Source organism: Pezoporus occidentalis, unplaced genomic scaffold (assembly GCF_034315485.1).
Source record: "Pezoporus occidentalis ecotype Australia unplaced genomic scaffold, CSIRO_AGI_Poc_V1 ctg22, whole genome shotgun sequence".
NCBI classification, from domain to species: Eukaryota; Metazoa; Chordata; class Aves; order Psittaciformes; family Psittacidae; genus Pezoporus; species Pezoporus occidentalis.
Window position 1 is genome coordinate 4,294,751 of NW_026914072.1, and position 12,161 is coordinate 4,306,911.

At 42.7% G+C, this 12,161-nt stretch overlaps 1 protein-coding gene across 6 annotated transcripts in view; it reads right to left on the bottom strand.

Moving 5' to 3' along the window:
- The window catches only part of KIAA1549L (KIAA1549 like), a 124,859-nt gene that overhangs the window by 59,666 nt on the left and 53,032 nt on the right, over nucleotides 1–12,161 (bottom strand). For 2 of the 6 annotated variants that reach the window (XM_062620251.1, XM_062620254.1), the window contains exons 2-5: nucleotides 7,586–7,918; nucleotides 4,136–4,744; nucleotides 2,625–2,737; nucleotides 961–1,180 (exon numbers count right to left, since the gene is read on the bottom strand). In XM_062620251.1, coding sequence (XP_062476235.1) covers nucleotides 961–1,180; nucleotides 2,625–2,737; nucleotides 4,136–4,744; nucleotides 7,586–7,918 — 1,275 coding nt within the window. Of the gene's footprint in view, nucleotides 1–960; nucleotides 1,181–2,624; nucleotides 2,738–4,135; nucleotides 4,745–7,570; nucleotides 7,919–12,161 lie in introns of all 6 variants that reach the window. The other 4 variants (XM_062620250.1, XM_062620252.1, XM_062620256.1 and 1 more) reach the window with 3 other exon arrangements.

Here is a 12,161-nt window from a genome sequence, read left to right on the forward strand (position 1 = left end):
AGTTGTGTAACTCCTGCAATGCCTGACAGCAAAATGATCACTTTAGAAATTAAGCAGATGAAAATAATGCCACACAAGATCAGTTTATGACATTCACGCACTGTACTAAACTACCTGGAACAAAACATAAGAATTGAAATATTAGAGCTGATCCTGTCCACAGACAAATGGAGATTGTTTCTGCAGTGATATATAATATGGTATAACCAGTTCACGGTACATATACTTACTCAGAGCTAGGCAGTAAGCGAAATCATTCAGAAACACAAGTTATACTCTTAAACCTTGCAGGTCATTTACTCTTGCAAGACAGAATCAATCATAATATTGATTCTCATGCTGTTTGTGCTAAGGAAATGTACTTATCTGGGTAACTGCAATAAGTATGTGCATGTAAGCATATAAGCAGACACATAAGAAATCTTTTTACAACTGAATGTGTTGTTTTACAGCACACTGCCCTCTCATAGCTTACATCGTTCTGCTGCATGGCAACTGCTTTCTCTACAGCATGGAGGGGTTAAACAGCAATTGTGGTTCAGACCGCTGGGACCTTGGCCAAATCCAACAAGTTCAGCCAGAACAATATGTATATATATCATAGAGACATGTTTCTCATCTGATCATCCTCAAAAGAAACACACAGGTTAATTGACAGGTTGTGCAGTTAAGTCCATTTAATCAAAAGCCAACTCTTCGTCAAGATACTGGTATGACAGCCCTAACGCCCTGCCATTTCACAGCAGGTGACAACAGAATGTCAAAAGAGGTGACAGCAGCACCACAAAGGACAGACATGCGCACACAGGCCATCCTGTTTGTGCTGGGAACATCAACATGTGAACCCAGAGAGCTTGTCCTGCTGCTGTGTTGCTGCAGGGGCTGAGGCAGGACGGTAAAGGAAAGGAGGAGAATTGTCCCTGTGCACTGAACAAGTAACACACACACCCTTTGCCTCACCTGTCTTCAGCTGGAAGTGGTAGGCTGGAAAGGGCTTCCAGGGCAAGGCCAGGGCCACCACAGACTGCAGATGTGGCACATGCTGCTTCATGTCTGCTGTGGCATTGCTAACACCGTATGCAAGAAGCCTTTCCATGACAGCTGCTGGCATAAAAACCAGTCTCCCCTGGGTAACGTAGTAACCAACTGTTAGGTTATTTGCTTGCTCCAGGATTTCAACCTAAAACACACAGGGAAAGATGTTTTTTCTATTTTATCTGCAGTTCAACCACTATTTGATGGGACTTCTCATCCTTAATACAGTTCCCTTGCAGGTTTTTTATGCTGTAATCCCCAATAAACCCCATAGGATCAATTAGTGTCATATCAGACACGGCATTAGCAGACCTGCTCAGAGAGCTTTAGACCCAGCCCATACAGCATGTGCTCTGAACTGAAGTGGTGCAGAATAGCTGGTTAGAATAGCTCACATATCTAAGCTGGAGCTTTGTTCATGTGTAGACATGGGGACGTTGTACTTATGAATGTAAAAACACAGAGAACTTCCGGCTCCTACTTCACACCTGAAGTTCACTGACGCTGCATGTGTCTGTCACTGCAGACTTGGAGACAGATTTTTGAAAGACACATTTCCAATATCTGATTCTTCAACCTCAACTGTTTCTTCTATACTGTTCTCCTATATTGTCCCAGATGGTTACACTATCACCTACATAAGTAGAAATGACCACCCACAGGAATGAATATGCTTTAAAATAGGAATTTTACCTCAAAATTCTGCATTTTCCCTAAAATTTAAGTCATGGAGCTGGTCCACCACATTAATTTTCAGCTGGTTTCCTCTGTTAGGAAAAGACAGCTTCTCTCAGGTTTATAAGAAGGTGAGGGACTAAACCTGACAGGTTTTGCTGCTGCTGAGACTCAGGAATACGCAGTTCCCAAGCCATCACCCAAACTTGCAGCAATAGAGCATGGGGATAACAGTCAATCTGATGCCTTCTATTTTGAGCAAAATCACTTTTTTTCTTTCCCATCGGCTCAGTCTTGGACTCAGCACAAAGCCCTGCCTAAGTGCACAAGAATCTGTGTTGCAGAGCAGAGTGCTCCAGCAATGCACTTAAGCCTGCTCCTTCACACAGCAACTCAGAGGCTCATGCAGTTTAGCTGCAAGGTGACAGACATATCTTCCTCAGTTATTTTCCATAAAACGTGCTAGCTCCCAGCTCAGGATTTTCATCCCTGAGGAACTGCATTTATCAAGTACTGTGTTGTCAAACTAGGGAGTGGACTGACAGCAGTGACACCCCATTTAGCAGCCCTGCTCTAGCAACTGATCCAGGCCAAACAGAGCAGCACTAGTCGCGAGCTGCAAGGGGGAGGAGGAAACTGCTGTCAGTAGTCATTTCCCACAGCATATCAAAAAGAAATTTGTATTTCTCCATTCTTCTTCATCAGATAAAGTGAAAAAAGCTTTGGAGCAGTCCTTACATTTTGACAGCCCAGAGTGGGTGCCACCTGTGCCTTTTTGGCATGGGAAAACCTCAGTGCTCCCCTCTAAGAGGCTTCTTGAATACAGAGACACCGCTGGAGCTGCAGCCAGGTAGGATTCTCTTGGAGGGAGAGCTGTTTCAGTGAGATCAAGCAGGCAAGCCAAGCATGTTTACCTGAGCGCTGACATTTTGGTTGAAAGCTTGTCTCAGCACTTGGTTGAGTCCTCTTCTCACACTCTCTTTGAAGGAATTGCTGATCAGCATCTTCCTTGTGTTCAGAAACAGAACTGTGGAACAACAAAAGCCACATGTTGGCTTGAGACATTACCAGGCTATTGCCTGCTTTTTAGATTGTTTTATGTTGGGCCCTAGCTGGATAGAGATCACCAAAGCAGCTAGGATTTGCAGCAGCTCCAAAGGCAACAAGAACTGCAGGGTCTTGGCAGTGTCCCTGACTTCCCTGTTCATCCCATGGCAACAGCCCACTGTTTCCAGAGTGAGGTCTAACAAATGCAGTATCTTCAGAAACAACAGTAAATGTTTGCCATGCTGCCTTTCAGAGTGAAGTATGATGGCACTCAACTGCCCACGGACAGACTGCTGCAGCATTCCCAGGGGACTGAGCTGGTGCTGCACAGGCAGATCTGCATAAAGAATTCATGCTTCATACCTTCACGGCTGCAGTTAAATAAGCAAAGAGATTTGTTACTCCACTGCTACAAGTATTTTCGATTTAGGAAGTGTCTGTACACTTTATTTATTAACATTATCACCAGGTTTTTCTTTTTCTTTTATAATTTGCAGAGAGAGTTTTATAGCTATACTTAAGTACCTTCAGTCATATACTGTATACAAGCTACTTCTATCTTTAGAAATAGTTGATGCTATCATCATGCTACTGATGTAGACATTTAGCAGCTAAAAAACACGTTAGGTCCAAAAGCTGTTTATTCCATTGTCCCCAGTATCATTCAGGTCTATACAAGCTCATAAACCTTTATGTAGCTCTTCTTCTTTGCCAAAATCTCCAAGACACGCATCTTCTGGTGCTGTGCTGTGTTACCATAAGGAGTCCACCAGAAGACTGGGCAAGGGACCTCTCCAGACCCCTTTAGTTTAGAGTTCTTATAGCTAAGGAAAAGCTGTCAGTGAAAAAAACAGCTAGAGCCAGAAACGGTACTGTTTACAGAGAGAGCTTGAATTCCTCCTATTTTGAAGCATACAACTCAACGTTAAACATTACTTTTAAGTTAATCTTTATTGATAGAATTAGGTGTTCATCTAAAACCAGAATTACATGCTCATGTGTGAACAGGGCCAAAGACTGAAGCAGGTTATTGCACTATTTTCTTCAGTGAGACAGACTCCTTACTGCAGAGACCAAACCATCATGTCCTATGGGCTTGCCCCTCCACACTGCTAGATCTCTGCAGTGACCCACTGAAATTCAGAGCACCTGATCTAACTACTTCATTTGATGTTCATTGTAAAATCCAAGATAAAGCCAATGCCATTCCTATCTAGCAGCCCTGCTCTTTTGATCTGGCTTGTCAGTGCAGCAGCCCCATCCCCAGATTAACTAGTAATACCCCCACACTCTTTGACACTTAAGTGCCTTTCCCACTTGTCACTAGTTGCCCTAATAGACAAGTGAGCAACCCCAGGAAATTCAGTGACCCCCGTACCTGTTTTCACCATAACGTTCCAGGAGAGCCGGCACTCGAAGGGGGGAGCTGCTGTCATGTTAGCAAACGCGAGGGCTGTGCTTTCAGGAGAAGCAGAGGTGTTTCCCACAGGAGTAGGGGGAAGCCTAGTTGTTTTCGCTGATGCTGTAATAGATGTCAAAGCTGCTGTAATTGTCAGTGGATATGGGGTTGGCATTTTGGTGATTTCTGAGCTCGGGAACTTCTGGGTGTCAGTTACTGTTTCTATCTGCCTTGGTACATGTGCTGTGGGTGCAAGTGTGGGAGCTATGACCGTGCTGCTTTTAGGGGTTATGATCATAGCTGTCAGGTCCACAGGTGAGGCAGTTGTGTTCCTTGTTGTCAAAGGAAAATCTGTATGTGTTCCTACTGAGCTTAGATGCGATGTCAATTTTGTGGCAGTGTTATTTTTTGTAAGTGTCAACATCAGTGTGCTTAAAGCCATCACAGATGGCAAGGGTGTGTTTTCAGTGCCTAGAGAAAAGAAGGAAGAAGTTGGCACTGGTGAAGCTGGAGATGATTTTCTTGTTAGTGGTTTTGCTTCTGAAGTTCCTACTGTAGGTATTGCACCAGAAGATACTCCAGATAACACTGTAATGACAGAATGGGTAGAGTTGGTTGTTGACAAAAAAGAAGTTAGTTGTGTCGGTGATGCATGGACAGAAGTTATGATGACTGACGGCAGAGCACTGGTGGTAGGGGTTTGCAATGGGAAGCCCTCGGTAGCTTTATTAGATATATTACTGGGAACTAAACTATTTCTTGCAGCACTTGTGTTCCATTCCTGCACGCTAAACCTAGCTGGAATTTTATCAGCCATAACCAAATAACCAGAGGACTCTAATTGGTTGTCTGCCAACTCTGGCAAACTTCCAGAACTGATATCTTCTTCTGTAATAAAACTATGCAAGAGAACTGAGCTAGAACGCTTAGTTGCAGGTGACGGGGACTCAGTTGGCAGTGTGCTGTGGATGGCACTGCTTTCATTGCTGGCTGAAAGAGTCAAGTTGTCGATGAGCTGAAAAGCCAACGTTGGTGGTGTGTCTAAGTGTTTTGTCAGTAGAGCAGTTTTTCCAGCATCAGTTGTTTGTGACTCTAGAAAGTTAGGCAAAGTCCCTGTATCATTAACAGATGGCATGTGTAAACTGAGAGGTGCTTCATAGTGCATACCGATACGAACATCTTCAACAGTGAAGAAATTAGCAGTGTTTCCAGTTGTGCTTCCATGCCTTTTTTGAAGGTGGTCAGGCACTGTCAAAGTGGTAGCAAGGGTTGAATACTGAACAGAAAAGGATTTCACCGCAAATGCATCTACATAAAACTCTGAAAAACTATTTGACTTAGTCCCAGCAAAGGGTGAATCTGAAGTATCTTGTTGAGAGTTTGCATATGTATAGTTTGCTGAAGGGGTGGAGAAGAGGGACTGCTTATTTGTATTAATTTCCTTTTGCAGACTTGAAACTGCTGAGTATGGTGCATGGTACTCAGTTTCCAGTGGAGAAGCACTTGGAGGAACTTGTCTTATTGCTGTTTTGACTGAAGTTTTTACCAAAGGAATACGAATGCCAGCTGAAGATAGCAATGCTGTATTGGTCCACGTAGAAGCTGAAGCTGCAGCTTCAGGAGAGCTGACAAGATCTGAATTGCTTTCAGAATCTGTGTTCAAAGTCCCAGAAAAGCCTGAGCTGTGGCTGTCCATAACTGTTGTCATGGCAACCAGTGATGGCATCATATCCCATGCTGGAGGCACGACAGCAGCGAGTGGCTTTCTATCAACTGAACGTGAAGTCTGATCAGAGGTAAAATGATTTAAAGCTATTGGATGTGAATATTCTGCATGTGGGGTCATAACAGTGGGTACTGTCATATTTCTGTCTTCATTTGCAGTTAGAGACAGACTTTCTGCATCTCCAGGTGAAAGATGTGCAGTCACAAAGATATTAGCAGCAGATGTATTTGTGATAGCAGGTTCAGAATTTGAAAGGCTTGTAGTGTAATTAATTAGCAGCACTGCAGATAGACTAGGACTAGTCAGGGCTGTTTCCAAAACAGTGCCTAGTATCTTTGATCCTTTAGGGAGTTTACTGGTTTGGATATCTGCAGAAACTTTGGAAATCTGAGATTCATAAGGCAGAACACTATAGCCAGTAAAGTTCATGGACATCTTTGCTGTCACCTGTCTTGTGAAAGGCCTTTGAGATGTTCTTACCACAGGAAAGCCATCAAAAGTTGGGAGACTGTTTGCAGAAGCAGTTGGCAGTCGCAAGCCATTTGCTTCATAAGTTGCATCAGTCATGTCTTCTGCAAAAGTCTGATTCAGAGCCACCACTGAGTGCTGTGAGGGAAAAGTCAGAGGGATTTGCAAAGTATCCTCATCAACTGCTGACAAGCTAGGACTGTTTGTGCGTGCTGTCCAAGTAAAGATGCCATTTGTCTTGGTTAGCAAGGGAGACCTTGTCCTGGTTGAAGATGAATGTGTTGCATTTCTAAAAAGAAAGTCTATTTCACTTCTAAATGACCGCACTGGCAGCACTGCATGGCCGGCATGATTTGCATCTGGAATAAGTGATTTCAGCAGTGAAAGGAAAGATGTGCTCTCTGTTGAGCTGGAGACACCAGCCAGGCTCTCAGAAGCTGATGACATGGAAGGTGTACTGGTAAAACCTGTCCTGCCATTAGTCAGTGCTGTGGAAGACTGAGGATGACTCGTTAGATGTGGAACACCCACAGAATGGAAGAGTGATGTAGTAACTTCCACTTTATTCTGAAAAACTGATGATGACAGAGGACTGATATCACTATTTCTGTCAGCCAACACTGCCTTAAATGGCTGGCTGTTTGATTTTACTCCAGTAGAAGATATATTATATATACTCTCATTTGGAAACCGTGACAGGCTTCTGGAAGTGAGTGACGGGGAAGACTGATATGTTTTTGACACTGGAATATCAGAGTATACAGACAAAAAAGAGGTCCTTTCCGAAGGAGACCTTTTTCCCACTATTTTTGTGAAATACACTGTTGTTGCTCCAAAGAGGTTGAAAGGCATGGCACCCATAAACAACTCTGGACTCTTTCTGTGATTCACCACACTGGAATGTACTACAGTGACTGTGCTTACAGGACTAGTTCTGCTTTCACTAACCTGTGATCTGGCTGAATCTGTGTTGAAGAAAACTTCAGGATCTGCAGACAAAGGCACTTGGATGGGAAGGACAGCTGGCTTAGAAAAGTTAATGGTATGAGGTGACTGAATGACCAGTGAGGAGAATGATGGTGATGAAACAGCAGCAAACATGTCTGATCCTGCTGTGCTTTCTTTTGAAATGGAGGGTGGTTCTAATGGTGTTAGCTGAAATGGCACAGTGGTACTCAAATGTGTCTCTGATGGTGTAGTGGACAAAGTGGCAAACATACCAAGTTGAGGCAAACCTGATACATCAGCTGCTTCATCTGCATCTTGAGGTGATGACCTCAGGGGTGACTCAGCCGAAACTTCAGCGGGTTCCTGGGATGCACTGTTTCCACTGCCTTGATAAAGGGTGGGCAACAGATAAGTTTGATCCACAGTCCTGGTACGTGTGCCAGTCAGTGTTGTTTTTATCATCTGGAGCAAGTTTGCATTCTCCAAAGTCTGTCCCATAGAAATATCAGCTACCGAGGAAGCCTTAGCTTCTGTGGAAGGCCGTGTTGGTGATAGTATAGCTCTCCAATTAGGAAAAGATCCTGTAGAAGGAGCAACGCTAATATGCTGTTGCCTGGTACCTGTAAAATAATAAGTAAAATAAGTATATTCTTTCCCAAAAAGAAGAGGAGTTGTTGCTTTGTAGCAACAGATCACAACACAAAATGCATTATATGTAGTAAAACCATTGAACTTCTCTTGTCAACAAAGGGCATAAAGATTCAAAGAAAGTTAAAAAAAAAAAGAAGCACAAAACCCCATGAAAGGTACTACTTGACAGATCATAAACCCCTCAGCTCACATCGCCAGACAGAAGAATAAGGAAAGCTTCCTAGACCATATTATTTCAAAATACTACTTATAAGTGGGATGGTTTAACATACTAAAAGTCACCTTCTTAAGCTTTGGACTATTCTTGAGGTTATCACCAGTGACCCAGTACCAAAATATTATGTGAGAAGATGGCTTTAGAAGCGGTGTAGAAACAGTATAGATTTTAACAACCACTGACTTGGCATGCAGTCTGCCATGGGAATAGAGTCAGCATTGGCTGTGTTCCTGTAGGACACATCTGGAGGTGCTCATCTTGCCAGTTCTAATAATGCATGCAATTATAGACACAAAAGGAAGAAAATAAACCAGGGATGAACATGAGGAAAGGGGGGCAAGATCCAAAACAAATTAGGAAATTAAAGTCCTTTTTGGATATGTGCAGATGTATAACGCATCATTTCAAACACCGGGTTATGTTCAACACCATAATGTTCCTAGGCTTTGCTTTCTTAAAGTGATTACAGTTATTCTAAAATTGTAGCATGGGAAATCTCACATTCTTACTAATTTAAAGACTAGGATTCACTCAAGAGTAAAATTTAAGGGACTCTTTTTCCCTCCCCCTGGCCAAGATAATCCATCAAAACTCAGTCCTGGCACTTGCTACCACGCCAAGCTGTGTCCCCTTGCATTGTTAAACACAGGGACAGCACAGAGCTAGTCCTGCCCTCCAACTGCAGTGCATCTGCATCAGGCACAGAGGATGCCAACCTCCTCCATGCCATTATGAATAACTCCAGTGTAATGACAATGAAGAGTAAGCAGGGGCAGACCTTTGAGATACATGGTTATAAAATGGGCTGAACAACAGTTCCAGTTAACAATGAACCCGAGGGTCAGAGCCAACAGCACCAGAGGCGACCAGACCTCACAAACAGGAGCCGGCAGCAGAACACCACATAGCACAAGAGAAGAAAGTGTGTCGCGCTGCACCTATTTAGAGACAAGTTTCTTTCTGGTGATGCCCCTGTGCCACACCACCCATCATCCATATGTGCAGGCCAAAGCAGATGATTAGACCAACTCCTTCAGGCTTCTGTGTGCCTTCAACAGTATCATGCTGGTATTATGTTAAGCATAGCATTTTCGCTCTACCAAAAAAAAACAAGAAACAAACAAAAATAAACCCCACCAAAAATCCCCCCCAAAAACACAGATCTTTCCTTTCTTTAAGAGCTTTATAAAGCCACGATGAAGAATGGCCAGTATGATCTTTCCTCCACTGAAATGCAAGAAATAATATAGAATCCAGAAGCAATTCGGTTTAGAGGAGCAGCTCTAGTATGGGTAAAAGAGCTCTGCCCTCCTAGCAACCAAAAAGTCCCCATACCTTTCAGCTAACACAGGCTAACTTGCACACTAGCATTTTGGAGATAAGCAAAGGTAGGCAGACACAGGGCTACTTACAACAATGAGATATAAGAAGACTAAAGGGAATCCCAATCAGCCTTTATGAAGCTGCACCAGAAGGTCAGACTGGACAGGAGGCTGCGGAGTCCAGGGAACCTGACCCACCAGGAAAGGTTTGCAGCACAAAATGCTTTTGGACCAGCAGCACCGTGGCTGCTGATGTGTCACTGGGGTACAGGAGACCTAAATGACTGTTTTCTGATATTCTATGTGTTCTGCCATATGTTGGGAGGCACACTGTGATTCAGACTACGTTTTGGTTGCCTTTCCTTCCCTGCTACAGTCAGGCAGCTCTTCAACAGAAGGTAGGAAAGATGAAGGCATGTATTTTGCTTAACTAGAACAAATGCAAACATATGCTTGAAATTAAGAACTAGACGATGTACCTTGCAAAACCAGGCCTTAAGCAGCCTGAAGTTTAAGTTTCTGTGAAGTCATCATTACCCAATCTGTTACACCTCAAACTGCCTTGTTTCACTTCTTAACTGAAAGGCTGTACTGAAAAGTGAATGCAAAGCCTTCACATGGGATTTCTTCTAGCACCTAGTGAATGCAAGTCCTCAAGGGGAATTAATCAAGTCAATGTTTTCTTGCTTTCTAAACCAGCAAAATCTGTCAACAGCAATCACACACAGTCTGCACCATTCCTCATCTATTTCTTCACACTTTGGTTTAATGAGAATGATTACGAGCAAAGAGACAATATAAACGTGAAAACATTGGATTGATATTACCACATTTTGACAAAAATTAAAGGAAAGCTCAAAAAATACAAAGAAGATAAAACACTGAAAAAAATGTCCTCAAGCCACTGCTTAATTCTAGTCCTTCTGCTCTACTTCCTTCCGTTCTATACCAACTAGAAATTTTGTGGGTTTGTCCATTAATGGAGTAAAGCTCTTGAGTTACTGAAGGTTAAAATATATACAGATATATATACACAAGATGTTCTGCAACCAATATACAATGCTGGCATTCCACTGCAGCAAATTGTCTTTGATTCCACATTTATGAAAAGATACTATCAGTATCTATTTCAAACTTCTGTCATAAATTCAATATCCTGGATGAAGCATGCATGCACAACTGGATGCAGCATGCAAAAGGCAAAATTATCTTCCCATGGAGTTTAAACTGAAGTACATACACTTTGGCTGAGAACTGGTAGGGTGATATCAACAGGTCCTTTTCAAACACTGCAAACCAAGACTGTATATGGAAAAAGAGTGGTCATTGGAAGATATTTTCACTTCTGCATCTATCAACAGGTGAACACACCTGATGAAAGGAGAAGACAATTCAAATCAAGAAGGTCACAATGAGAAGTCTACCTCACATGCATTGTGTGCTGGGCCATTGCTCGTACATGCATTGTATGTGCACCTTCCCTTCTTTCACAGTAGCTGATTCTCATGCCTCAGGATCACCTGTTATTCTTTCATACTTCAGGCTATCTACTAACTGCCATCTCCAACAATCCTAAAACCCATTTAGCAGTAACCTCATGCTAAATACATGCATTTTTGGCAGTGACCAACTGACAGCTACTGCAGCAGGCATAGATGGTGGAGAGCTGGAGAGCCGTAGAATGGTTTGAACACTGCCAGGGATGGGGCAGCCACAGCTTCCTGGGCAACCTATGCCAGCGCCTCACCACACTCACCCTCACAGGGAAGAACTTTTTCCTGATGTCTAATCTAAATCTCCCTCCTCTCAGTTTAAAGCCATTCCCCCTTGTCCTGTCACTGCTTGGTTTTACAAAAATTTCCTTGGGATTGCACTTTTCCAAAAGAGCAATGGTAAATAAATCTGCAAAATAAATCCTGGTCTATGACCCCCTTAATATCACCTTCCTTGCACCAATTCTGGGAAAAGTTCACAGTAACTCAATAGACCGATTCTTATATTTGCTTCAGTTGTAACTTTTCCCAAATTAAATATTGGCCTTCTAAAGCAAAATTCTGACCTGGAGTGTTAAAACACAGATATCCTTAATCTCCTTACCAGCACCTGAGGTTGTTCACATCCTAGCCCCTATTTACCTGTAGTAGTCAATAGCTACAACAACCAGTCATTATAAACAAGCACCATCTCCTGTCAAAAAAAAAAAAAAAATGCCCTCTTCTCAGTGATTTTAGAAAACAGTATCTGAAAACTGCTATTAATTTATTTTTGACAACCGCAAATAATACTTTGTCCCCATACTACTAGTATTCTGTTTAAACAAAACAGTATTCAGTGTGAAAAACTGAATGAGACGATACCATACCGCACAAAGATTTGTTCTCAGTAAAAGTATGGACTTTATAAGAAATAAGAGAACAAAGTTTGGACACAATACTCAGTCATAGCAATTGTACAGGCATATTTTTGCTCGCATGAAAATCACAGCAGAAAATCTCTTCTGTAGGAGTGTTGGTGCACCTTCTGCTCTTTCACAGACAGAATTCCCCTTTGGTACCAAGGGAAATGCACCAGCAGCAAAGCTTTCCATCAAGGGCAAGCTTTTAGCTATGAAATGAAAATATCAGGCTGCAATGAAAACTTACGTCTCTCCTGCTTCCAACATGTCCTGCCTTC